Source organism: Umbelopsis ramanniana (assembly GCF_025399195.1).
Source record: "Umbelopsis ramanniana AG unplaced genomic scaffold K450scaffold_23, whole genome shotgun sequence".
NCBI lineage: Eukaryota > Fungi > Mucoromycota > Umbelopsidomycetes > Umbelopsidales > Umbelopsidaceae > Umbelopsis > Umbelopsis ramanniana.
Genome location: NW_026252109.1, coordinates 112,961 through 138,668, shown reverse-complemented (window position 1 = coordinate 138,668; position 25,708 = coordinate 112,961). Strand labels below are relative to the sequence as shown.

Genomic DNA, 25,708 nt, shown 5'->3' with positions numbered 1-25,708 from the left:
CGCAGTCAGGAACCCGAACGGCATCTCCAACGACCAAGAATGGGAGCTTCGACATCCTATTGCTAAACATTCTGATTAACATGACACATTGCTGTGGCTTTTTTGAGGTTATCTTTTTGTGTAGTGATACCATACCTTTAGCATTCGCCGCTTTGACTTCAAGGTTTGACATTAATTCAGGGCATATCTGACTGACTTGAAATGCGGTGAGCCAAATTGCCTTGATTAGCGGTACCCATCGAGAGGTACAAAATAGTTTAGAAGTGACTTTCTTCGTTGGTTCATCTATGAACTGCAACATTTTTAACAGTAACTGAAGGAATTTATTTATAAAGAAAGACCAGTAAAGGATGATGGAAATTGTCTCAATCAATTTATACATCGTCTGCGAAACACATTTTCGAATTGGTATCCACCACCATGAATCAGTAGCCACAGCGAAACTATATGGGACTAATTCCGTAATTTACGCTGGTAGAGGATGTTGATACGCGAATCTGATATTGATGGATCTTCCATACGAAATCCCTGATTTAAAGTTCTCACATCAAACATTGACAATCTTTAATAAATTTGTGGCGTTTGGGCTTCTATTTATGTTACTAGATCTTTAATGGCAAGTCATTGTTCTCATTCAAAACCAAGTAGCCTACTTATGCTGACATGCGTTCCATTGATAATTGGTGATCCCATACCTACATATTATATTGTATCCGAGTCTCCTTTGGTAGTTATATAACGCCATTTTACAAAAGAGGTGGATGGAAGACAAGTGTCAAATTTCTTCAGAGCCGATTTTCAACTATCAAGGTTTTTTACAGCTACTGTACGCAACAGATGTAGCATCAATCTACACACACTGTTTAGAAAATTGAGGTAATGTCATTGGTTTAATTAAATTATTTGATCAATGAAACATCTGATATTTTTTAAAGATTAGTTGATATATCGTTCGCTACATACAGCAGCGGGTGTTCATCCTTCTGGCACCTACTGCTACTCATGCAGTGACTATGTCCATCGACACTGGCAAACTGACGTAGTCCTCTGCTCAACCGTTCCGAGGGTTTGAAGAAGGTCGTACAGCATAAAACATGAACTCATCATTCATGCCTCCATCACATTATTGGAACAGCGATGTTTGCTATATGTCAGCGAATGGACTGGGGCTTTCTTCGACTACCTCGTACTCTATATTCTTCGAGCAAAGTAGTAAACCAGTTCATTGCTTATGAATTGGCTGGTAGAACAGCAACAGTTGCGGGCCCTCATCTGCTCATATCGTCTGTATTTTGCAAAGAAGAACATTCGCCTATTTCACTTCCCTTTCAAGCCCTCCTTTAAGTGCCAAGCTGTTTTCTTTATTTGGGCTGTATCCATGGCATTGATGCTTTATCCCGAGGATGCTCAACCGGTTATTCGGATCATCCAATGAAAAGTACTCAATTCAGGGCGCCGTTCTATTCTGATGTCTCAAGGCCTATGCTAGACCGCGGCTCTGGAAAACATCCCTCAAACCACCAAAAGTGAAGACCCACACGATGTTATCCGTGGCATAATGCATAATTTGGACTGGTTAGATGAGCAGGTAAATGAATAGTTAGTATTCATATTGCCGAAGTTGTGGATTCGATACAGTATAGATAACCTCGATCTTGCTAGACCAATGATCGATTTGGACAATACTTTGTGGGGAACTCGTCTAGGATGGCCTCCATGTATTCATTTCTTGATATTCTGGTGAATTTATAGGACCTTATGTGCCACTCGCACCTTGATAGGTAAATTTTCTACATGCAGCATTTTCTAGTGAACGTCTTCATTCCAATTAAGCGGAGCATTCAGTGTATCTTATAAACTGATTAATGTTCTATGTTATGCCATCTTCTAGTAAACTTATTCTCACTTTTATTCATGAAGGAACATCTTCTATACCTTACATTAAGCCTCTCATTATCTACTATACGTCAGACAATTACCTGTAACCAGTTTGTATCTGCTTAGTCCGAGGAAGAGTTCAATGTTGACAAATCGATAATATGCCAATCTGTAACTTCTACTTTATTTCAATAAACTTGTCTTGGAAAAGATGCTGGCATTACTATATCCTATTAACGAATTCGCTTATACTAGATAGTATCGCTTCTGCTCTTACACTACCTGGATATTCTTGCTATTGTGGCTCGGACTGACGACACATGTTTTCAAAGCAGTGCTAGCATTAGCAGTGTCTGTTCTGCTGCAGCAAATGAGAACGTACGATGTATGCGCATATAAACCGGATTGGACTTTTGCTACTTGGCATCTATCACTACTACCTTAGTATGAAACATACAGGAAGCCGGCAATTTGGTTTGTCGTGGGCATTTTTGTTTGGGGGATCAAAGTAAAAAGAGGTTCCCCCAGTTATTTCTCGTCTTTCGTCCTGTCTGATAGACTTGTCTTTCCCAGTTGCAGCGGCAATGTTTAGTATGCTAATGAATGTCAGGAGGGAACGTTGTCCGAGACGCTGCCATCAATATCATCGAATCTATAATCTCAATTATAATAAAATAAGTCCAATGTGTTGCATGATAGGATGCCATGTTAAAAATTTATGAAATGCAGATGTCCGCGGAAGAAAATACTATAAGAACCGGGTAAAATCCTTTTTTTTTTTTGCACTTCTTTACCTTTGCAAGCTTTAACAATGAGCCACTCACGTATATCAAAGCGCGCATACGTAGTTGCTTTAAAACGCTATCTAGCCCAAAACCACCGCCGCTACACCACCATCCGGCCTCCACGTCCTCGTCCTCCTTCTCGTCTCCTTCGTTGGCGTCCCAGGTCAATGGCTGTGGACATTCCACCCCTCGATGTCCGCATGGACATCGACCAGCCTCATGAACTAGAGGCGGTGGAATGTCCACCAGCCCCGGGATCCACCAACCAGCCAGAGGCAATGGACATTTGTCCACCCTCCCCACCTCGCCGAAGCCGTTGGGAATGTTCTCCTCGTTCTCTCTCTCCCTCTGCTGTTGCGCGAGGACGTTTGGCTTTGGCTTCGCCTTCTCCGCCTTCTTCGCCTCGACGAAGCCGTTGGGAATGTTCGTCTCCTCGTTCTCCCTCCCCTTCTGCTGTTGCACGAGGACGTTTAGCTTTGGCTTCGCCTTCTCCGCCTTCTCCGCCTCGACGAAGCCGTTGGGAATGTTCGTCTCCTCGTTCACTCACTCCTTCTGCTGTTGTGCGAGGACGTTTGGCGTCGCCTTCTCCTTCTTCTTCTCCCGTTCGCTTGGCCACGCCTTCACCAGTGCGTTCGGCCTCGCCTTCTTCTTTTACTGTTGCGTCTTGCGGTGTGTCTTCTCCCGCTATTTATGTATCCTGCGGTGTGTCTTCTCCCGCTATTTCTGTATCCTGCGGTGTGTCTTCTCCCGCTATTTCTGTACCTTGCGGTGTGTCTTCTCCCGCACTTTCTGTATCCTGCGGTGTGTCTTCTCCCGCCATTTCAGTACCCTACGGTGTGTCTTCTCCCACCATTTCTGTACCCTGCGGTGTGTCTTCTCCCGCCATTTCTGTGCCCTGCGATGAGTCTTTTCCCGCTTCTTCTTCTGCACCTTGTGGTGTGTGGTCGTCTTCCCAAGCCACTTTGGCTGCTGTTCCTTTGCGGCCTTCCTCTTCTCCGGTTTTGTCGGCTGCTGCTTTGCCTTTGGCATCTTTGCCTGCTTCTCGTGAGGCTTCTCCTCCTGCTGCTGGACTTTCTCGCTGGAAGGGTAAGGCAGTCGATCGCGAGACTGCACCTTTTGCAGCTTTGGCGTGCGCTTCTTCCTCTCCTGGCTCTTCGCTGCCAGGAACTCCCGGTTCGTCAGGCAAACTTCCTGAGAGGCCCACTCTCAGGAAGATCGCGATGCCCACTGGTCGCTTTGCCTTTCGTTCGCGGGAGTTCACCTTCTGCCAAGCTTCGTCTTCCACTTCGAGGTTCCGTTCTCCTTCTCCGGCTCCTGCTTCCCGTTCTTGGTGCAGGAGCCGCTCTCCTTCGCCATCGGCGCGCTGTCGTCGAGTTCGTCGCCGGGTGGCGGTGCCAACGCAACCTGCTGGCTCAGAGTTGCAGCCCGCCACCCCCACCATTCCTTCTTCTCGTTCCTCGCTGGATCCTTCCGTTCTTTTGCCTTTGGTGGCTTCTAAAGCCACCACCACCACGATGACTGTATGGCAGCATTGTGGTCCCGCGAGCTCATCGTCGCGGGATAGTACTCCTCCCATGGCATCGCGAGACGGGACCATTTCCCCATTGGAGCTTGAGGCCAACCTCAGCCCAGTAAATGGTCCTGTCTGTGTGCTGGTCGACGACGTTGAAGACGTAAGTAGCCCCTTTATATTATGTAATCAAAGTTCCTAGAAAAAAGAATTTTGTTAACATCGTACTCTATCTTTAGGACGTCGACACACTCCAGCCCTTGGATGATTTCCAAGTGCTGGAGGATGCCAGCTCTCAGCCTGGTTCCCCAAGGGCTGAGAGGGAGGAGCAAAACCTCCGAACGCCGTTTGCCGTCCTTGAGGAGCGCGCTCCCTCGGACGTAAGTACCTACCTTTTATTCATAAGTCCTTTGAAGTTCTAACTGACTATCCTGTTTAACATTTTTAAAATTTGGTAGGGATATTCAAGCGACGATTCGGAGGTTGTTGCCGGTGGGATCTTTGATCCTGCCGGCTAAGCGGGGGCGCTGTAAGTATATAGCAACGTTTTAAACCAAATGTCTATATGATTTAACTCACCATTTTTTATATTCTCTCTGTCATTAGGGTCGCTCCCGCAGAAGCTCTCAGTAGCTTGTTTCTTGTCCCCAACAAGATAGCGTTGTAAAGTAAGTGGAATTCGGCCCGAAAGCAATAACAAATGTCCATCCATTAACCGCTCTCTTGTTTCATATCATAGCAACAAAAAAAAAAAGTAGAAAATTTGAAAAAAGTAAGTATAGATATTTCTATCTCTGTGCATGTGTTTCTTCAATATGGTATTCTATTGCATTAACATACTGACTGACCTTCTTCATCATGTAGAAAAAAAAAAAGTACAAAATCCTATAAAAAAAAAAAGTAAGTCGATATTAGCCTCTATGATAACGTCTTGCATCCCTAATTCAGTGCACTTACTCTAATCAACAATTTTTCAGATTTTAAAAAAAGAGAAAACAAAAAAAAATCCAGTGCCTCTGTTCTCTTCTGTGTTTCTGTTCTCTGGGCTTTCGTTTATGCCCCAAAAAACGCTGTCTTGTTGGGTCCTATCATTGTCCTTCGGGATAAGAGGTATGTACAATTTTACGTCGCAAATGAGAAGTAGTTTTTGCAATATGTATACCCATACTAACCGCTCTGAACTTCGCAGCTCCTCTTCGGCACTTTGCCGACTGTGCTCTTGGGCCAATTTGGCCCGCAGACCTCATGTCATAGGCTGGGTGGGTTGGGACATGAGGTTTCCTCTCCAACAATCTTTGGAGAAAGCCGGCGCCGTTGGAGAAGGGACGGCCCTTGGATGCTGCATACCAGAGTCTGTATGCAGCAAATGAAGGTGGAAGATAGAAATGGTCAGTATTTTATCAGTCACATTTCCCTCCTTTTTGACATCAACCACTAAATAATCAATCTGTTCCCAGGTTGCTTTTTTTTCTTTCTCTTCCTTTGGAAGCATACATCCATTGTATGAGTCTTCAGGTAACATATAATCAAATGCTTGACTGACATTATTTTCTACTACACCTATCTGACCTACCTCTTTAACGTAGTCTTAACCTCACTGAGCCTGACTGCCGTGCCAATTATCGGTTGGCTCTTCAAGCGCATCTTTCAAGCTTGGCAACGTCGATGCATATAATTTTGGCTGTCTTCTTGCACCTTGGTAAGGACTACACTTAAGACATCCATTTAGAAAGAGTAATATACTAACATATTTGTGTCTTTTAGGGAAAGTACAAGAAGCCAGAGCCAAGAAACATCAAATATAAGTAGTGAGTTATAAGCACTACTCTCTTCAAGCTCATCTCTCTAGCCTGGCGCATGAATGCATATAAACTCGGCTGTTCTCTTGTACCTTGGTAAGCCTTATACTTTAGATACCCATTGAGAGAGAAGAATATGCTGACATATAGGTGTCTTCTAAAGGAAATACAAGAAGCAAGGGTCAACAAACATCAAATTCAAGTGGTGCATTATCAACACTACACTGTTTTCTAGCGCATCTTTCAGGCTTGGAACCGTCGATGAATATGAATTTGGCTGCCTTCTTGCACCTTGGTAAGCATTACTCTCGAAAATCACCATTGAGAAATGGAAAGACTCTAACATATTTCTGCCTTCTAAGTGCAAGAAGAAAAAGCCAACAAATATCAGATCCAAGTAGTGTACTATTAGCACTCACTCTTCAAACACATCCTTCAAGCTTGGTAGTGCCGAGGCATATAAACTCGGCTGTCTTCTTGCACCTTGGTAAGTACTATACTCAAGACATTCATTGAGAAAGAGTAATATACTAACATACTGGTGTCTTCTAGGGCAAGCACAAGAAGCAAAAGCCAACAAATATCAAATTCATGTAGTGAATTCTAAGCACTACTCTCTTCAAGCTCAACTTTCAAGCTTGGCGCACCAATGCGTATAAACTCAGCTGCCTTCTTGCACCTTGGTAAGTACTATACTTAAGATAATCATTGAGTGAGGGGAATATACTAACATACTAGTGTCTTTTAGGGCAAGTGCAAGAGCCAAGAGCCCACAAATATAAAATTCAAGTAGTGCACTATTAGTACTACAATCTTCTAACACATCTTTCAAGCTTGGCAAAATTGATGCACATAAACTTGGCTGCCTTCTTGTGCCTTGGTAAGCATTTATTATTATTACAGTGATTCGATAGTGGAAGGTTATAACGTAACCATGCTTTGCAGGGCAAGCGCGTCGAAAAATGTCCAAAACAAGACTTCGCTAAATCTATTAAAGTAATACTACATATAATCCATATCTCCACATCATTGGTTTGCTGTCAAAAGGCCAACTCTAAAACTCAGTTCGCAAATCTGAAGAAACAATTTATGGTCTCTAACTCCAATCTATAAGGATCCAAAAACAAACCGTCAGCGTCAATAGTAAAGACTCTAAGTCTTTACCTCACTTCCAAAAACAAACCTGTACGAGAATGAAAGGTCTCAAGTCTAAAGTAGTCCGGAGAAAACCTAGTGTCACTGAAGAGAACTCCTTCAATCTTTTTTACTTATGTTTCATTCTTTATTCATAATTAAAGCCCTATCTCTTAATTTTCTTCACATCTTGTTGCCGATGAGGATAAATGGAATAAAGAAAAAGATTTTAGAAGACATCAGTATAATAGCAAGCTCGATATCGATGCATCATTTATTGCTTCAGGAAGAAGGTCTTTCTAAGAGTAAGATAGAGATGATGTGAGCATTCATCTTATATGACTAAGTTTGCAGATGCTAAAAACCTTTAAGCTGTGTAAATTAGAGACCACGTATGGTATATCATCCACTCGTTCGCTATGCGTTGATTGTTTTCTGTTAAATAGAAAATTATCTACAATATTAGAGAGTCTAGTGACAACAGAACATGCGTCTTCAGAGGCAGCTTCAGCGTATGATCGAAAGTAGTTTGCAGTTTTCTTGATGTTGTCAATCCCAGCTAGCATCTGTATATGCTATATAAGCTCTAACACTAGCCATTAGAGGCACTGACGCTAATCATTTCTTCAACTCCTGACTTTCGTTACCGTCATTCAGTTGTCCAGATGAGCGAATTTGCTTAAATCCTGCCGTCAACCCTCGAAAACACACTTTTTGGTATCCCGATGGAAAAGTCTAGGGCAACCAATAATCGAAAGGAAGTAGCCGAAACTGAAAGCAGTCGTCATTCCAATGGCAGCGAAAGAATTACCCTTTCATTAGGATGTGTAAGAAAGACTTTTGACATTCATCAAGCGAAAAATTTCTTTTTCATCAACTTTGTTACTTGTTGGAATTTCCATCTTGAAGTGACGCTAGTAAATAGGGGCAATGTAACTTTTTGTTCGATTTCCAGCAGGCTTGCAACGCTCTTTTCGGATATTTGAACGTTTGATTAGCAAAACTCACGATGCTGAAGCCAAGACTTGCTCGATCACTTCGTGAAATATCAGATAGGCAAATTCTTCGAGTGAGCATTTTCGTTGGTTGCAGCAGTTTTTGAAGGAACTGTAAGTAAGAGAGAGTATTAGGTCAGGGCATGTGATAAAAAATTGTATTTTTAGGCTTTGCGCACTACGGAATGAATACTTTTGACAGTCAAATAAAGCTGTGGACGTATAGTATCATTTGCAAAGGCTAAGGTTTTTGAGTGCCTGGTCTTTGGTGAACCAATTGTGGATCTCATAAAGTTTGGAAGGGGGTGAAATTTACACTGGTTATCTTAGGATAGCGTCTTTCAAAGGAACTCATTCTCCATCCGAGAGTGCCTGCGTGAATATCCAGCAGGAATGAGATGGAATGAACTTGAATAGCTTTTGACCAACTTGCCATTAGCAACTGGGCTAAACCGAGTCATCCTTTGTTTGGCTTTAGGTACTCATAACTTGCCGCTCTCGTTGACTTATGTGTTCAATTGGAATTGGGGAAAGAATTACTGTAGTAGCTGACTCTGTTAGGCCATACCGGTGGCGAGGGTATTGGAAAATCGTGATAAGAAACGAAAACCCGCTGAACTCGACCAGTGTTCTACAGAAATCATGTCTACAACCAAGTCATAATTATTATGATATATCCGGATGGAAAATTCATGCCTATATTTTTTCTTCACATAAGCAAAATTTAAGCTATTGTTAACAACTCATTGCTAGTATACACTTTAATAAACGAAGTATACTGGGAAAGAGACGAGATTGAATACTCGACAGAGCAAAATTTACATGATAGAATGTATCAACGATAATTTGATTTATTAGAACGGGCCGTACATATGACAAACTGAACAAAAATCATATTATATTAATTTCTTTTGCTTTTTTCTTTTGCTTTTTCGCTTTGTTCATTGGCAAAAGGTACTCTAGCAGTGCTGATATAAGACCTTTGCCGTACCGCTTACTGTTTGCATCAGGAAAGACCTTGCTACGTCAGCCTTTTTCGGAATTAATTCAATTTCAGCGCTGCAATTTTGCTGACGTCACACTTACCAGCTTGTTAACCATGTTTTTCGAAGCAAGCTTTTTGTGAGCGCGCCCTTGTGTCAATCTTTAAACAGAGCCTGCAAAGGATAAAACGCATTTGATCCGACTGCATCTACAAGTGTTATTACTGCGCCAGTTCGTCAGATCAAACTCCCCACTCTCTTGCTCAAAATGAACTTCCTCAAGTTGACAAGGACCATGGCTCTTGCCCAGCCAAGAAGAATCTCTCCTATGGGTAAGAATCATCTCTTGTCATCAGTGTACTTGTTAATGAAGCTTTATTATCTGTGCATACAGCTGCAACACCTGAACATGCTAGTCCATTACTTCCTTTCCTAAAGCAATAATTCAAGTGTTCCATTCAACAAATACTAACTCCATGGTTTATTGTTTTCAGCTTCCATCGCCTTCAGAAGCGCAATGGTACCACTTGGTATCAAGGCTGCTCGATTCAGCACAACTTCCATCCGCTCACACGCCGCACCAGCTTCAGACAACAACCAGCAAGTTGACTACAGCAAGGGCCCCTCTGCCATTGACAAGGCTTCCCAGTGGCTTTTGCTTACTGAGTTGATGCGTGGTATGTGGATTGTTCTTGAGCAATTCTTCCGTCCACCATACACTATCTATTACCCATACGAGAAGGGTGCTTTGTCCCCTCGTTTCCGTGGAGAGCACGCTCTTCGCCGTTATGCCACTGGTGAAGAACGTTGCATTGCTTGTAAGCTTTGCGAAGCCATTTGCCCTGCTCAAGCCATCACTATCGAAGCTGAGCCTCGTGAAGATGGATCTCGTCGCACCACCCGTTATGATATTGACATGACCAAGTGCATGTAAGTATTTAGCTCGCTGAATGATTATGATGACGCACATATATTATTCGACACAGTGTTGATTGGAACACATTCACTGATGCTTTCACTCTTTTTTTTTTTAGTTACTGCGGTTTCTGCCAGGAAGCTTGCCCAGTTGATGCTATTGTTGAGGGTCCCAACTACGAATTTGTTACTGAGACTCACGAGGAATTGTTGTATAACAAGGAAAAGTTGTTAGCCAACGGTGACAAGTGGGAAGTCGAAATTGCACGGTATGTTTGGATTGGATATATTCACCAAGAAAGCTTTCGATGATATTTACCCTTTCTTTCTTTCTAGAAACTTGCAAGCCGATCACCCTTACCGTTAGCGTAATTGAATTTACTGTATTAGAATTTGAAATAAAAGTAAAAAGCCCAAATGCATCCGTACAAGCCTTAAGAAGCGAAATGTTTTGGGAACGTGATTGGTCAGGCAAACCAGCTCGCCCAGTCAGAGAGCCTCCCCACATTCATTTTTTTTTTTAATTCCTGAAAGTACTTTGCCATTTCAGCATTGCACCTTTAAATCTCTGATAATAGATCTAATGACTACCCCGGAGAACGGAGCTGCTCAAACAGAAGCGTGGTAAGAATCCATCTTACAGCGTTTATTGCCATTAATTCCGTACTAATTTGTATAATGTGTGTAGGACTCTTCAACAACAATGGGACGCTTACTATGCTCAAGACCCAGCTTATGCTGCTTACTATCAGCAGTACGGATACCCATCGTCTGGCGATCAAGCGAGTTACGATGCTTACTATCAGCAATATCCACAAACTGCAGCAGCGACAACTACCGCGTCTGCATCAGCGACTAATGCAACTACTGCCGATCCGTACGCACAATGGTATCAGCAGCAACAGTATGGCTCATATAACTACCAGCAATATCCACAGGGTCATTCACAACCTCAGCAGCAATATTCTCAATATCCTCCCGCTGCTAATAATCAGACAAATGCTAACGCTTCTTATAATCAATATTATTCATCTTCCTCTACACCACAACCGTAAGTCAGATGTCAATGTAATCTTTTGAGATATGATTTCATAACTCACCGGTTTCTACATTTGCTTTCGGTTTTTTGATAGTCCAAACCATACTGCACCACCACAGGCTAGTTCCCATACGGCTGTCAATGATGCATCCATATCGTCAGCACCTTGGCGGCAGAAAGCACAGCAGTATAAAGCTCCAAATGGAACTGGTGAGTGTTCTTGCTTGAAACTTTGTCTATACAACAGTAGACTCATCGTAAATTTTAAGCTGCAGGTGTTACTCCCGCTGCCAAGCCAAAAATGATGCTGATGACCAAGAAATCGGAGCAAGCAAAGCAAGCGGTGAAGCCAGTACCAACTCCAGCACAGCCGCCTACGGCATCAGCAAATGATGCGAACGCATCGTTATCATCTGACAACTGGCCGGAATCATTCAAGTAAATTTCTACATATTAATGTATGGCGTTTGGTAACATATGACTTATCTGGGACTATTATTTTCAATAGGGATTATGTTACAGATGCGTTTGAGTGTTGTCCAAAGGGTAAGGAAGATGCACTACAGACACAACTCACAGAACTCATCAAAGATGCTACGAGACGAGGTACTTTGCACACGGTGGATTGGACTGAAATGGATTTGCCATCGTAAGTGACATCGCTGAACCTGTTATATTTTAAATAGTTTGTGGCACTAAAATTTCACGATGTTGAAATTTTTTTAAATCTACAGCGCTTGTGAATCACGCAAAAAACGAGTGAAACGCTCAGGAGAGAAAGGGTGAGATGCCGTTTTATAGGAAAAGCAAATGCTATTAGCATCACCTAACTTGACCTTATATTTTTGAAACTAGGCACCCAATATCCAATCGTATTAAACACATTGCCTCAGTTTCTTCCAATTTGTCAACACCTTCAGCAGACGAGATGAGGAGAAGAGAAGCACGACTGCAACGGTTTAAAAATACTAACAATGTAAAGCGATCGCCAGCACCAAGTCCTGCAACGCCAGCGACACCGAACCCGGTAAGTGACAATAGCACCATTTTCAATTCTGCTTCGATAGTCTCTGTTGCTGACCATTTCACTTTAGGACGTTATGGATTGGGATGAATATACCATTGTGGGAACTAGTTCTCAGCTTGAAAAACAATATCTTCGATTAACATCGGTATGTTACGAATAGTTGATGTATGGCTTGTTATCGTTATATTTACATTCAGCACTAACGGCATCTCCTATCTCTATATGCAGGCTCCCGATCCAGCCAGTGTAAGACCATTACCAGTACTAAGAAAGACGTTAGAGCTCATAAAACAAAAGTGGGAGAAAGAGCATAACTATACCTATATGTGCGATCAGTTCAAATCGATGCGACAAGACTTGACGGTATGTTGTGCAGCGATGACTGCTTTGTACGTCTTTCATCTAATGTATTTTTGCTGTTCAACAGGTCCAACGAATTCAGAATGATTTCACAGTTCATGTTTACGAAACTCATGCGCGAATTGCTCTGGAAATGGTAAGTCACATGCAGGAGACTGCAAACATTGATGGGATAGGATGTTCAATTGGTAACCACGTTTTTTTTTTTCTTCTTCTTCTTTTTGTGGTGAATAGGGTGACCTTGGTGAGTATAATCAGTGCCAGACGCAACTGAAAGACCTGTATTCCAAAGGAATTGCGGGCGAGACGATGGAGTTTTTGGCCTATCGAATTCTTTATATGCTTCATACGCAAAATCGATCAGGTAAGCGGTTTCATTGCTGAATCTTCTTCCGTGGTCAATTTCCTGCAAATTAACCATCATTCAAAGCTTTAAACGCCATCATGGCTGAGATAAAAGGAACACATGCAAATGATAAAGCGGTTCAACACGCACTACAGGTTCGGTCGTCTCTTGCAACATCAAACTATCATCGTTTTTTTCTACTTTACAAGGAAACTCCCAACATGGGCAATTACTTGATTCATCAATTTATTGAACGGGAACGGATATATGCCTTACGTACCATGTGCAAAGCGTAAGATAATCATTTCTTTCTATGCATGAACGGTCGTTTTAGGGTTGTACTGACATCATTATTTAATTAGTTACCGACCATCGATCGACATTGAATTTATACGTAAAGAGCTTGCATTCGAAACCACTCAAGATTTACACAAGTTTTTGGAGAAATTGAAGATCAGTGGGACATTAGATGACCAAAACCTCGATGCCCGAAATGCCCTACCAGGTTTGAATGATCTTGCCAAACAGTTTGCAAAGGTGGATATCAATCGCTCGGCCACGGTCTAAGCTGATTGTCAGGTTCTATCCGTTTAACTATTTTAATGCAAGGCGGCAGCTTCGCACACTGGCAATCAAAGAGTCTGTCTTTTTTTCTTTCTTGTTTTTTAAAAAATAATAATAGACGTAAATCATATCATAACAGCATCTTCCCTGCGCATTAAAATGAGACGTTCACTAATGGCCATCTGCTATGTTAAAAAATTCCCAAAGAGTTCTCCTTTCCCTGTTTCAATACAGTTTCTAAACCCAATCAATTTTTTGGGAGCCCGCGCGAAACGAAATGGGCCCCCGCAACCGACCATTTTTTTTGAGCCCGAACAAGAAAAAATTAACAATCATCTCTTTCTTGTCTTGTTCCATGACCACGGCCAATCTACCGAGAGAGAAGGCGAAAGCTCCTAAAAGCTTGCAGAGTGCTCGGCGATCAGTGCTCAAGGAGAAAATCTCGACTCCTGTCAGCTTTCCAACCAGACATACACCTAGCATTGCTCCTCCCAAAAAGGTGATCAAGGCTCTCTACGATTACAAGGCTAAAGGTCCCCATGAACTTTCTTTCTCACAGGGCGATTTCTTCCATGTTGTTGGAAAGGAAAACGATCGACAATGGTATGAAGCCTGTAACCCTGCAACCAATTCAAAGGGCCTGGTTCCAGTTAACTTTTTTCAAGTGCTTGAAAAGGCAGAGCGTATCCTGAGTGACAATAACTCCATTCCTACCAATCCACATTCAAAAGACTCTGGATTCGGTGATATTCATGACAGCAGTGAGTAATTGCTTTAATGTATCAGGTTTCCTATTCATGACCCCTTTTTAACCCCATTCCCTTTATCATGCCTAGACCAATCATCAGCTAAACGTATGCAACCACTCTACGGTATCGTTTTATTTGATTTCCAAGCGGAACGAGCAGATGAACTCCAAGCGAAGGCCGGAGAGCCTATCATTGTCATTGCGCAATCCAACCTCGAGTGGTTTGTAGCCAAGCCAATCGGACGCCTGGGTGGACCAGGCTTGATACCAGTTTCTTTTGTGGAGATTCGCGATGCGGTGACTGGCAGGACCATCACCAATGTAGCCGATCTCATGCAAAATCCCTCTACTCCCATTCCAAAAGTTGAAGAATGGAAGAAAATGACTCAGGGGTACGAATCTAGCAGCATCTTACTTGGTTCTATTGAAAAGCAAAAGCAAGTCCCAGACCAACTACAAAGACCTGAGCGACCACCTACTGTAGGTGAAATGCCACCGCTCATGCAAACTTCACAACAATATGGCCGACACCCTGATGACCTTGGCGATGAAGAAGATGTATACGATCATTATCATGGTGAAGACGGCATTTTAGACGCTTATGGCATGCAGCATTTAGCCAGAATATCCGAAGATAGTCTGACTCTACCAAAGTCGCGCTCCAATTCTCCTTTGAATGACCACGATGCTTACACTGACCAATACCGCGATGAATCGTCCCTTGTGACTTCAGCTTCTGTGGATTCTTATATTCTGGAAGGTGACCAATATTGGTTCATTGTTTATGCTGATCTAGCCAATGGTCGACACAGAGTCTTGTATCGTTTGTATGAAGGTAAGTTAGTTTAGGGAAAAACAATGCCCATTGATACTGTACCTCCCTAACACAACCTGGATCTCTCCCCTTTGCTTATACCCTAAAAGATTTCTATGACTTTCAAATCAATATGCTACACCAATTCCCTATTGAAGCTGGAAAGAAGAGTAAGGAGAGAATTCTTCCTTATATGCCAGGTCCATTGGCTGAAGTAGATGAAACGATCACAGGTACGGCACAATCCTTCTGATGGTTGCTGCAATTGAAAAAAAAAAAAAAATCATGGCTTGCTGATCCCAAATATTGCCCCTCCTTCAGCTGAAAGACGTCGTGATTTGGATAAGTATTGTAAGGACCTCCTTGCCTTGCCAAATTATCTTGCTGAAAGCCCCATCGTGCAAGATCAGCTATTTGGCATCAATGACGGTGACATTGAAACCGACTATGACCCGCGTACAGGCAGATCTTCTCGAGATTCTTACTCAGCAGCCATGGATAGTTCGGCTTATCAACACCAGCCATCGCCACCGCTAACCACTAAGGCAGAATCTACAACCCCTTCTGTTGCCCAGCCTGAACCATCGCAATCAGAAGCTTATGAGGATAAATTACCTACACGAAAGCCTTCATCCGCTGGTAAAAAGGTGTCCCCCAACCGTGCACCCCCTGGAGGACAACCCACTCAATCCACTGTCAAAGTTAAAATTATATATCGAGATGATATTATCGCTTTCCGTGTACCAGCCGATTGTCGTTTTGGCCCTCTGAGCGACAAGATTACCGAACGTCTCGGTTTTGAACCTCTTTTGACTTACAAGGACGAATTGTCCGGCGAGAGACTTCCTCTCGAAAACGAAGCGGATATGGATGAAGCATTCCAAGGTGCATTGACGTCTGGCAAACTCACAGTCATTGCATCCTGATACACTCTCTCACAAATTTATATTTTTCCCCCCAATCATTTAATATAATAATCTTTTCACGCATGTCCTTGTACATCAACAACCATGAAATAAATGCATGCGTTCTCCCTTCCAACGTTTTCCAAAAAAAAAGAGATTATTTATATAAAAATACAGTACATTAGAGCCTGTGGGGTATGTATACTATTCTATGGGCAATAAGAAGCTATAGGAATAGATATATTTGAAAAGAAGTCAAGTGAAAGGAATTGTTGTCATAAGAAAAGAAAACAAAATTAGGAGATTTTGCAACCAGCCGGGCCAAAAAAAAAAAAAAAAAAGAGTAGAAGGGAAAAATTGTTACATATTAGAAGCAGCATGAAGACCGGTCTCTTTTACGAACTGTAGTCCTCGTTCGTTGCGTCATTCGTCGAAGACTAGAGTCGCCGAACTGAACACCTGTACCGCTCTTCTCAGGATCAATTTGCCCTATAATGTAGACAGTTAGTGAAAAGAAAGGTACACATTTTCAATCTGCAGCTGATCGAATGTAATTGCGGCCTCCTTTTTCCTCCTAAATTTTTATTTTCTTACCTGTCTCAACCTTTGTCAAAATCGATCGGGCACACTTTAGAAATAAATCTTCTACTCCATCGCCGGTCATTGCACTGGCTTCCATGAACATCAGTTCTACAAAAGAAATTTGGACGAGTCACATTTGAATTAATCTCTCTACTGCATGCACGTGTGCTTTGGTTCCTTTGAAATATGTACTGACCATGCTCTTGTGCAAATCGACTGGCCTCGAGGTAAGACACTTCTCTGTCTTCGGCTCTATCTGTTTTATTCCCCACCAGAAGGACCACTAGCTCTGGACTGGCCAGCGTTCGAACATCAGTAAGCCAAGAAGACAATCCAACAAAGGTATCTCGGCTGTGGGCCAGTTAGTATAAAGACTGGGAGATACCTATACCATCCATGTGTTACAAAGAGACTTACTTGCTTATATCATATACAAGTAAAGCTCCAGCTGCTCCTCTATAGTAACTTCGAGTGACGGACCTGTGGAAATGAATGGAATGAATAAGCGCTTCCGCCTGCCTAATTTACTGCAAAATGTCTTGAACCGGGTTTTTTTTTCCCTACCGAAATCGTTCCTAAGTTCCCGAGCCATATTCATTAGAACACCCATAAAAAAACATTGCATAAAAAGCAAGGCGGATGGCCTTACCTGGCCAGCAGTGTCCCATATTTGCAACTTTATCGATTTGTCGGCAATATGCAAAATCCGGCTGCCAAATTCCACACCAATAGTATTGGTTGAAGCGTCCTTGACTGATAAAAGATGAGGCTGATAGTAAGCTTTCCGTCGAAGCACTACAAAATCAATTTGCATATACACTTGCATTGGTTTTCAAGGAACTGATGTAATAGGCATGACCTGTAAAGACAATGTAGAGTAATTGAGTCGGTGTTTCGCATTAGCCTTGGAGGCGGAACAGTTCCTACTTACTTTCCGGCACCGGATTCGCCAATGATGAGGAATTTCAATAAGAAATCTAGGTTTGAAGATGAGTTTGGTTTCTAAATATGCAGCCAATGCTAGAGAGCTTTCCCTACCATAGGCGTCTGCTGACATGTAGCAGAAGCAAAGCAGAGCAAAGCGGACAACCAAACTCGAAGCGGAGGCGTAGCCAAGTCACAAAAATTTCAGGCTCAACATCCTCCCAACTCAACTGGTCCATCTTGTTTACTTACAGCATCGAATCATGACTGATCATCACGAAGAAGACGAACTCGCACCTACCCAAACTGCAGGCTACAAGGTTGGAGAGAAGAAGAGCCTTCAAGAATACGAGACTTTGGACGCGAACGACGAGTCTCTCAAGAAGTGGAAGGCATCTCTTGGTCTCGGACAGGCTGCTGGTAAGTTACTCACTCCTTTGACCTCCCTACCCCATTTTTTTTACAGTTCACTCTACCTCTGCCTTTCATCAGAGGCATTTATTTATATTATTCTTTGATCTGTTGATGATACGTATTTTTTCTATTGTCCTTGGGCTATTTTCCATCCCATTGACGCGGTTTTTGTTCCTCGCCTTTTTTTCATGGGTGCGGCTGTGGCGATGCCGATTTGAGTTTTTGTTATGTTTACGCTTCATTCGTCTCGATCATGTTCTCTATCGTGTCCATCTTAACTGACCCACGTCTTTGCATTAGCACCCACGGATGATCCTCGCAGAGTGCGTACCACCATGGATGGCATTAACATGCTTAAACACGCCATCCTGCTCCCAAATGCTAATTTTTTGCTTTGTGGTTTATTAGGTTGTAGTTCTCGGTATTGCATTGGAAGTTGCTGGACGTACTGATGTCACTGTTGACTTATCTACACCAAGTAAGTTACTCCCCCAATGACATTTGTCTATGATATCAACTGGCGCGATGGCTCGCATTTACTTGCATCGGAGCTCGTGCTGTATAGCCATATTTGACGATAGTTCAAGTTTCACAAAAGAAATAATAATAAGTTCACTAAAGCTGTCAAAAAAAAATTATAGACGCCCTCGAACAGGCCAGATCCCACCCCTTCACCATCAAAGAAGGTGTTGAATACCGCATGAAGGTCAAGTTCAGGTGAGCTGCGTTTTTTCACGGATGTGACATGTTGTCCAGGACATGTTTATTAACTGCGTTATTTTAGAATTCAACACGATGTTGTTTCTGGTCTCAAGTACCTGCAGGTTGTCAAGAGAAAGGGTCTCCGAGGTTTGTTGTCATCTATATGTCATATCAATTCTTAATGATCTTGATCGTTTTTCCTAACGCCGCACACGTGCTTTAGTGGACAAGACCGAAGAGATGATTGGCAGCTATGGCCCCAATGCTGAACCATACGAAAAGAAATTCCAAACTGAAGAAGCTCCCTCTGGTATGCTTGCTCGTGGTCACTATGAAGCCAAGGTATGTTGTGCTTGTCAGTTCTGTTATTCATCGATCCGCTCAATCTGACTTTGCATCTTCTCATTTTTGCAGAGCAAATTCGTTGACGACGACAACGTTACCCATATGGAGTGGAACTGGTCTTTCGATATTAAGAAGGACTGGTAAATAATACCAAACCTGCAGTACTTATTCAATAAATCTTGTTAAACGCATCTCATCATGACTACGACAGACTTCATTACGAGGAAAACAAGTGTATCGATTTTTGTATTTCAGAGAAATTTACATTATAAAAAAAAGTCTATTTTTTCTTTTTGGTTCCTTGTGGAGTCCAGCAGCTGAGGAGAGCAGATGAGAGCGGGTTTGATGTGGTAATTGGTTGGAAAAAAGAAATAAACAGGGACAATGATTGCATTGGCTCCCTTATTCCAAAACAACAGTGGCACCAAGGGCTTCCAAAGCCTTCTTCAACTTCTCAGCCTCGTCCTTGGGAGCGGAATCCTTGAGGACCTTTGGTACACTCTCAACGAACTTCTTGGCCTATGATACGTAAACAAAAAGTTAAACCAAATGCACATTTTAGGGTATCAAAACAAACCGCATTTGACGATAAAATTACCTCGACCAAGTTCATGCCAGTAAGGTTCTTGACCTCACGAATGACCTTTGCCTTGGCAGCGGGGTCAATCTTTTCGAGCTTAACCTTGAAGTCAGTCTTCTCGGCAGGCTTCTCTTCCTCGACAGCTGCCGCTGCACCACCAGCAGGTGCGGCAGGCATGGCGACGGGCATAGCAATATCTTGAATGTTGAGACGAGTCTGGAAAAATACAACATATCGAGTCATTAAGAGGGAATTGATAAGCGTAATGCTTCGCTTGCTTGCTAGCTTACCTTGAGTTGTGAAACAAGATCAGCAGTCTGCAAAAGGGTCAATTTGGAGATCTCGTCAACAATGGAAGCGATCTTGGGATCGTTGCCACCTGCACCGGGAGCAGGCAAGTTCTCGGTGCTATACAAACGTCTGGCACCAATGGCAGTGGCCTGGATACTGTTTCAAAATAGTCGGCTAAGATATTGGACTCAAAACACAAACACAAGACGGTCGAACAGGACTGCTTACCGTGGCTGGACTGCACGAACGGAACGGCGAGCCAATGAGGATGCAAAAGAGGAGACGGCGCGAGACTGATGTAAGAGCTCAAACGTTAGAAGACGAGTGGAGTCAGTGCATTAAAGGTAGTGAGCGAAACGTTACCATGGCTTATTGAATGAATTGGTTGTTAAATTGGCAACGTCAAAAAACAAAAATTTCTGGACCTGTAAATTTGTTTTTTGACTTTTTTGCCTCCACTCCTTTCTCAATCAATAGCGGCTGAGACAACGTCACACTTTCTTTAAGCGGAGACTTGGAACTTGAGAATGCTCATTCAAATCGGCAACCACTTGAACAATCGAGCCCAGGGCCCATCCGAAACCCTCCTCTAACCGAGTAAGTATTGATCCTCCATGTATCCGGCTGCATCCATCCATCCACCATCGTCTGCATCGATCGATCATAATAGCTAGATGTCGCCAAAAAATGCGGCTTCTGGCTGTTAACATTTTGTACAATCGACGACATTTTGGATGGTATGCAGATGGAATTGTACCCTAGACAAATCATTAACCGATCCAAATTTCTTGATCTGCAGCAGACGTCATGCTTATCTCCAAGGAAAACAGGAAGCTCATTTACGAAGCTCTTTTCAAGGGTAAGCATCTTGCGCGTGTATTTCAGTGGACTGGACAGTCAGGATGCTTGACTACAATAGACGTCCATCTATCCCCGAACTTTACAACAAGAGAACTAGCGACTGTCCACATAGCTGAACTGTTCGACGAGGGACATGAGTCCAATTTCGACATTTTCGTAGGGACTTTCACCCCTGATTTTGCGATATCATAGTCAGTTCCAATCGAATCATACGTTACACCTGGGAGAACCAACCACAGCATGTTCTCAACCATAGCTCAACAAATTCATCATGGTTCCTTACCGCCAAACATGCTACGCCCGCCACTTCATCTTGATCTGTTTACTGACATATGGAATTTTCCTACTATAGACGGTGTCTTGGTCGCCCCCAAGGACTACAACCTCCCCAAGCACGCTGAAATTGATGTCCCTAACCTTCAGGTCGTCAAGGCTATGCAATCCTTGACCTCCCGTGGTTATGTCAAGACTCAGTTCTCTTGGCAATACTACTACTATTCCCTCACCAACGAGGGAATCGACTACCTTCGCGAGTTCCTCCATCTTCCCACCGAGATTGTCCCTGCCACTCTCAAGAAGGCTGCTCGTCCCGCTGCTCCTCGTCGCGCCGGTAAATTGAAAGAAAAATTCATCGTTTTCATAAATGTCCATTGACTGACTTTTTCTCCCATTATAGCTGAAGGCCCCCGTGGTCCCCGTGGTGACCGTGATGACTACCGCCGCAAGGAAGGTGCCTCCGGTGAGTTCAAGCCAGAGTTCCGTGGTGGTCTCGGTAAGTCTTCGTCATTCATACATTTGTCGAACATGACGATCCTGTATCTAACTTATGTCTATTTACAGGCCGCGGTCGTCGTGAGCAGCAATAAGCTGTTGTATACAATGTCATTGCAATATCATATAGTAAGCATGCATAAAATCAAATTAAAAATTCAAAAATTCGTAATCTAGACGTGGTGTTTGTTTGCGAAAAGTCCAGTATAATTAGATAGACAGATCGTTAATGGGTGTCCATTTGTCGAACGAGTTCGATTGTGGGCTAGGTATGCGATGTCGAATGCGATGTTGAGTTGAAAAGCTATGTTGAGTACAGATTCATCCAATATGCCATCTTCTTTTACCTTATATCAATGTCGGATTACAGATTGCACAGCCGACGAATTATAGCTTCCTCCTGACTTTCCACATATATCATGAATAGCAACCATTTATCATACATTTGATGTGATTATAGTCCAAACAATGCTCTGAAGATATTTCGTTTGGCGAATGCCAAATAATTGGACGAAGCTGAGGCTAAAAAATAAATGAGATGAAAAAAATGACAACAAATGATGTTCGTATTCTTTCGTTTGGGCACCCCTCTGGAACTTATGGAAACTAACATGGAGTCGCTGATATTTATATTTGCTGTTTTTTCAAGTGTACAATTGTTTTTGTTAGTCCTAGTTTTCTTTTGGGAGCTATTTCGACGGGTTTTTTTGATGTCAACAATAATGTATGGGGTCAATTATTGTATTCAGAATATTACTGCCATTTCATTTTAGCACTTCCAGAAAGCCATTTGCTACAATTTGTGCAAACATGGTTATATCTGCGCGAGCAGCAGATACGTAATTATATGCTAAGAGGAACATAATCCGTGTTTTTTGGTCCACAACTGCTGTAATGTTATATAATATCCTAATAATTTATTTTATATGCGTACCTTGCGATCACCGAAGTTTGCAAATGCTGTTGAGACAAAAAAGACAAAGAATCCAGCTACCAAAATATGCAAATTTCGAGAAGGTTGGTTTTGTTACTATAGTTAAACGGTACTAGGATGAAATTAATGACGAAGACGGATAGTCCTGGATAATATAATTGACGACACTGGATAAAAGAGTTCAATTCGTAGCGATTATTTTTCTGAAGAGTGACCGTTAGCTGTTCAGGATTACAATTTTAATAAAAATAAAAGTTTGCTTTATTCACACAGTATTCGGTATAGAGTCCAGTTCATTGTGGCAAATTTTATTCACATTGCCAGAGATCCTCCCCCAAAATTGAACGCCGTGCGGGGTCTGAAATCAAGGGGAACAAAATGGATGTGATCCTTACTCACAACTTCCATCATCTTTTTCACCTAGTGGTATGTAGATCCTCAAATCCATGTTACCCTTGCTGCACTATTCGATACGATATGGATGGATGATTCATCTGTATGGATGATGCATTGATGCGACTCACGAAGGATTGATATATGACGTTCGAAACGGTCATCGACAATGCACATTGAAATGAAAATACATTGAGCGAAACGGAAATGTCCATTAACGCCAAACGAATTCAACAAGACTACTCTGCTGTGGCAATATCTCAATTGCTGCGAGAAACATCTGGATTCTTCAAACCTGAAAAAATATGAATTCCTTCGACAATTTCGAAATGTCCAATTTGCCTGCCCTGCTTAATAAGCGAGCGACTGCGGTGCACGAGACTTTGACACTAAAATTTCCCTTAAATATCCTGGAAGGTATTCACATAGCTGACATATCATCCTTTTCTTCTCTACTTTTTAGTTCAAAATGGGTCGCCGTCCAGCAAGATGTTATAGATACTGCAAGAACAAGCCCTACCCCAAGAGCAGATTCTGCCGTGGTGTCCCCGATGCCAAGCTCAGAATCTACGATCTTGGTCGTAAGAAGGCTCCTGTCGATGACTTCCCTCTTTGCATCCATCTCGTCTCCAACGAATATGAACAACTTTCCGCTGAAGCTCTTGAAGCTGGTCGTATCTGCTGTAACAAGTATATGGCCAAGACCAGTGGTAAGGACTCCTTCCACATGCGTATCCGCGTCCATCCTTTCCACGTCACCCGTATCAACAAGATGTTGTCTTGCGCTGGTGCCGATAGGTAAGTCTTACAACTGCCATATAGACTATTGTGCAATGTATATTCGAGCTCACATCCTTTGTGTATAGATTGCAAACCGGTATGCGTGGTGCTTTCGGTAAGCCCAACGGTCTTGTAGCCCGTGTCAACATTGGTCAGATCATCTTCTCCGTTCGCTCCAAGGACAACAACAAGGCTGTTGTCGTTGAGGCTCTCAGACGTTGCAAGTACAAGTTCCCTGGTCAACAGAAGATCATTGTCTCCAAGAACTGGGGTTTCACCAAGTTGACTCGCGAGGAATTCGTCGAGGCTCGTGCCGAAGGCAAGATCAGAAACGATGGTTGCCACGTCAAGTACCTCTCCACCAAGGGTCCCCTTAACACCTACTTCCGCCAGGCCCTCAAGGCTTAAGTAGTTTGTAACCTTAGTTGAGCTCTCATTTACAAAATAAATTGCAATTACATTTCGTTATGATTCCTTGGATTTGTAATCATTGTCTTTTGTTGAAATTTAAATAGTTTCATATTTTGCCTTCTCCAACGCAATAAATATGTCACCATTTGTAAGAAAATCAATTGGTATTGTTTTGAACATCAAGTTATATACGAACTTTCAGACATGATGGTAGATGAACGCCAATGTCATATCTGAAGGATACGATTTTGGATGTATTCATTGAGGCATGGTGTGATGTCCATACAATCTTCGTGCAGTGAACGTGGAAAGCAGTTTTACTATCATCGAATGTTTATGAAACGTTTGGAAACGGCTAGCATGCCGCAGCAAGGTATTCCCTCTCAGTCCTTGTGAGAGGTGGTACTGTGTGCAACTTTCGCATTTGACGCTTGGATCACTTTGTGACTTTGAACATTTTTTTGGGCCAAAATTAAGCGTTGCTGCGGACAATGCTCAAAATCGTCTACCAAATGTCCCAACCATTAAGCGAAGAGGTTCTTCAGAGGATTGCAGAAAACAAAGCAAAAGCATTAGCTAAATTAGCAGCAAAACGAAAACTTGAGCAAACTACGGAAACTTCCGATGCTACCGACTCCAACAAAGCTAGCAATGACGAAGATTCCCGACCTTCCAAGCGTAGAGCTCGTTGGTCGAAGCCAATCTTTGAATACGACCTCAGTCAAATGGTGGATACCAGAGGAGGTTTTCTCGCTGAGGACGATGAAAGCGAAGATGACAAAAAGAAGAAGTTCGATGAGAAAACCCATGTTGTCGAGCTCAACCCTCGTAAGTTACAGTCAGCAAGACTGCGCTTCCGTTAACTCTAGCGGCTAATTTCTCCTGATGACAGCTCGGTCTATCGACCCAAGCCAAAACCCAAAGTGTGTAGAATGCAATTCGCTAGATATCGACCCTCACTTCAATCAAATCTTCAAAATCAATATCTGCGGTGCTTGCAAAGAAAAGTACCCTGACAAGTATAGTCTGATCACAAAAACGGAGGCAAAGGAGGTAATGTCATAATTCAATCCATAGCATTTTTTAATTGGTATCATCCTAACGAATCATTTTCATCTATAGGACTACCTCTTGACTGATCGTATGTGCAATCTTTCATATCTGTCTCCATTCATTGACAGGTGCTGACTATTATCTCTACAGCTGAATTGCGTGACCAGGATTTACTGCCACATTGGTCGAAACCGAATCCTAGAAAATCGACATGGAATAACATGATGCTTTATGTTCGATATATGGTACGATGGTTATTCTTATGCTTATAGTACTGGATTGCGAGTAACCTTGTGACATTTTTCGTGTAGGTTGAAGAGTATGCATTCGAAAAATGGGGTGGGTCAGATGCGTTAGACGCTGAGTACGAGAAAAGAGAGCAGCAGAAAAAGGAAAAGAAGGACAAGCAATTTAAAGAGAAGCTCAAAGGTAACTTGTGATTTTTGTCAATACCCACTCCAACATGTAGCTCATGCTTTTGAGTTCAATGTAGATTTACGAAGGCGAACCATGACCAGTACCTGGGAGAAGCGGAGAGACAAAGCTCACGAGCATGAGTACGGAGACCCAGTTCAGGATCCAGACACTGGAAATTCTATACAAACGTGTCAAATATGTGGTATTGAGGTTGAAACAGAAGTGTTTTAATTATGAAGAAGTAGAAGCGATGAGATGTAGTTGTGTAAATATTGTACAATGGTTGATATCTAGCATATAATAGTAGATTTATGAAATCTCGCCTCCCCATAAAAAGCAGATGTTTATGACACTATCATTTTTCGTCTATAAATCTCCAAAGGAACAATCTGAAGAAAAAAGAGCGAAGGGAGGAATATTCCCTAAGCAAATAAAAAATCAGTGAGAA

General features: G+C 42.5%; 11 protein-coding genes across 11 annotated transcripts; 9 read left to right on the top strand and 2 right to left on the bottom strand.

Annotated features, from left to right (window-relative positions):
• Positions 1-2,689: 2,689 nt before the first annotated feature.
• K450DRAFT_271275 (uncharacterized protein) lies at positions 2,690-5,978 on the top strand (the record flags this gene model as incomplete). The annotated part of the gene is made up of 7 exons (XM_051593001.1): positions 2,690-4,336; positions 4,413-4,553; positions 4,632-4,665; positions 5,151-5,283; positions 5,363-5,524; positions 5,760-5,872; positions 5,938-5,978. The coding sequence occupies 7 exons, from the start codon at positions 2,690-2,692 to the stop codon at positions 5,976-5,978; spliced, it is 2,271 nt and encodes a 756-aa protein (XP_051445170.1).
• Positions 5,979-6,030: 52 nt separating this feature from the next.
• On the top strand, positions 6,031-6,754 carry K450DRAFT_271274 (uncharacterized protein; the record flags this gene model as incomplete). The annotated part of the gene is made up of 6 exons (XM_051593000.1): positions 6,031-6,068; positions 6,136-6,267; positions 6,335-6,459; positions 6,525-6,565; positions 6,597-6,655; positions 6,721-6,754. The coding sequence occupies 6 exons, from the start codon at positions 6,031-6,033 to the stop codon at positions 6,752-6,754; spliced, it is 429 nt and encodes a 142-aa protein (XP_051445169.1).
• Positions 6,755-9,225: 2,471 nt separating this feature from the next.
• K450DRAFT_238481 (uncharacterized protein) lies at positions 9,226-10,440 on the top strand. Its single transcript, XM_051588601.1, has 3 exons — positions 9,226-10,014; positions 10,119-10,268; positions 10,336-10,440. The coding sequence occupies exons 1-3, from the start codon at positions 9,602-9,604 to the stop codon at positions 10,364-10,366; spliced, it is 594 nt and encodes a 197-aa protein (XP_051445168.1). The 5' UTR covers positions 9,226-9,601; the 3' UTR covers positions 10,367-10,440.
• A 1,427-nt stretch (positions 10,441-11,867) lies between these two features.
• On the top strand, positions 11,868-13,516 carry K450DRAFT_238477 (uncharacterized protein). Its single transcript, XM_051588600.1, has 7 exons — positions 11,868-12,065; positions 12,133-12,210; positions 12,294-12,428; positions 12,493-12,561; positions 12,660-12,789; positions 12,856-13,063; positions 13,134-13,516. Exons 1-7 carry the CDS (start codon positions 11,967-11,969, stop codon positions 13,336-13,338), a joined length of 924 nt encoding a protein of 307 aa, XP_051445167.1. The 5' UTR covers positions 11,868-11,966; the 3' UTR covers positions 13,339-13,516.
• Positions 13,517-13,664: 148 nt separating this feature from the next.
• K450DRAFT_238474 (uncharacterized protein) lies at positions 13,665-15,970 on the top strand. The gene is made up of 4 exons (XM_051588599.1): positions 13,665-14,096; positions 14,172-14,918; positions 15,008-15,130; positions 15,219-15,970. Exons 1-4 carry the CDS (start codon positions 13,691-13,693, stop codon positions 15,821-15,823), a joined length of 1,881 nt encoding a protein of 626 aa, XP_051445166.1. The 5' UTR covers positions 13,665-13,690; the 3' UTR covers positions 15,824-15,970.
• Positions 15,971-16,321: 351 nt separating this feature from the next.
• On the bottom strand, positions 16,322-17,458 carry K450DRAFT_238466 (uncharacterized protein). Its single transcript, XM_051588598.1, has 8 exons — positions 17,423-17,458; positions 17,316-17,361; positions 17,209-17,243; positions 17,034-17,137; positions 16,949-16,959; positions 16,802-16,864; positions 16,581-16,735; positions 16,322-16,492 (listed from the first exon to the last, which is right to left on the bottom strand). Exons 1-8 carry the CDS (start codon positions 17,439-17,441, stop codon positions 16,377-16,379), a joined length of 549 nt encoding a protein of 182 aa, XP_051445165.1. The 5' UTR covers positions 17,442-17,458; the 3' UTR covers positions 16,322-16,376.
• A 58-nt stretch (positions 17,459-17,516) lies between these two features.
• On the top strand, positions 17,517-19,092 carry K450DRAFT_238457 (uncharacterized protein). The gene is made up of 7 exons (XM_051588597.1): positions 17,517-17,728; positions 18,023-18,045; positions 18,131-18,200; positions 18,364-18,439; positions 18,507-18,571; positions 18,648-18,766; positions 18,839-19,092. The coding sequence occupies exons 1-7, from the start codon at positions 17,572-17,574 to the stop codon at positions 18,911-18,913; spliced, it is 585 nt and encodes a 194-aa protein (XP_051445164.1). The 5' UTR covers positions 17,517-17,571; the 3' UTR covers positions 18,914-19,092.
• On the bottom strand, positions 19,043-20,212 carry K450DRAFT_238454 (uncharacterized protein). Its single transcript, XM_051588596.1, has 5 exons — positions 20,004-20,212; positions 19,869-19,933; positions 19,640-19,796; positions 19,368-19,565; positions 19,043-19,288 (listed from the first exon to the last, which is right to left on the bottom strand). The coding sequence occupies exons 1-5, from the start codon at positions 20,004-20,006 to the stop codon at positions 19,172-19,174; spliced, it is 540 nt and encodes a 179-aa protein (XP_051445163.1). The 5' UTR covers positions 20,007-20,212; the 3' UTR covers positions 19,043-19,171.
• Positions 20,009-21,482, top strand: K450DRAFT_238450 (uncharacterized protein). The gene is made up of 5 exons (XM_051588595.1): positions 20,009-20,237; positions 20,440-20,499; positions 20,854-21,111; positions 21,178-21,273; positions 21,342-21,482. The coding sequence occupies exons 2-5, from the start codon at positions 20,448-20,450 to the stop codon at positions 21,365-21,367; spliced, it is 432 nt and encodes a 143-aa protein (XP_051445162.1). The 5' UTR covers positions 20,009-20,237; positions 20,440-20,447; the 3' UTR covers positions 21,368-21,482.
• A 1,553-nt stretch (positions 21,483-23,035) lies between these two features.
• On the top strand, positions 23,036-23,811 carry K450DRAFT_238439 (uncharacterized protein). Its single transcript, XM_051588594.1, has 2 exons — positions 23,036-23,397; positions 23,466-23,811. The coding sequence occupies exons 1-2, from the start codon at positions 23,069-23,071 to the stop codon at positions 23,785-23,787; spliced, it is 651 nt and encodes a 216-aa protein (XP_051445161.1). The 5' UTR covers positions 23,036-23,068; the 3' UTR covers positions 23,788-23,811.
• Positions 23,812-24,302: 491 nt separating this feature from the next.
• K450DRAFT_299675 (uncharacterized protein) lies at positions 24,303-25,655 on the top strand (the record flags this gene model as incomplete). Its single annotated transcript, XM_051593712.1, has 6 exons — positions 24,303-24,618; positions 24,683-24,843; positions 24,913-24,931; positions 24,994-25,088; positions 25,155-25,272; positions 25,313-25,655. The coding sequence occupies 6 exons, from the start codon at positions 24,303-24,305 to the stop codon at positions 25,489-25,491; spliced, it is 888 nt and encodes a 295-aa protein (XP_051445160.1). The 3' UTR covers positions 25,492-25,655.
• Positions 25,656-25,708: the final 53 nt, after the last annotated feature.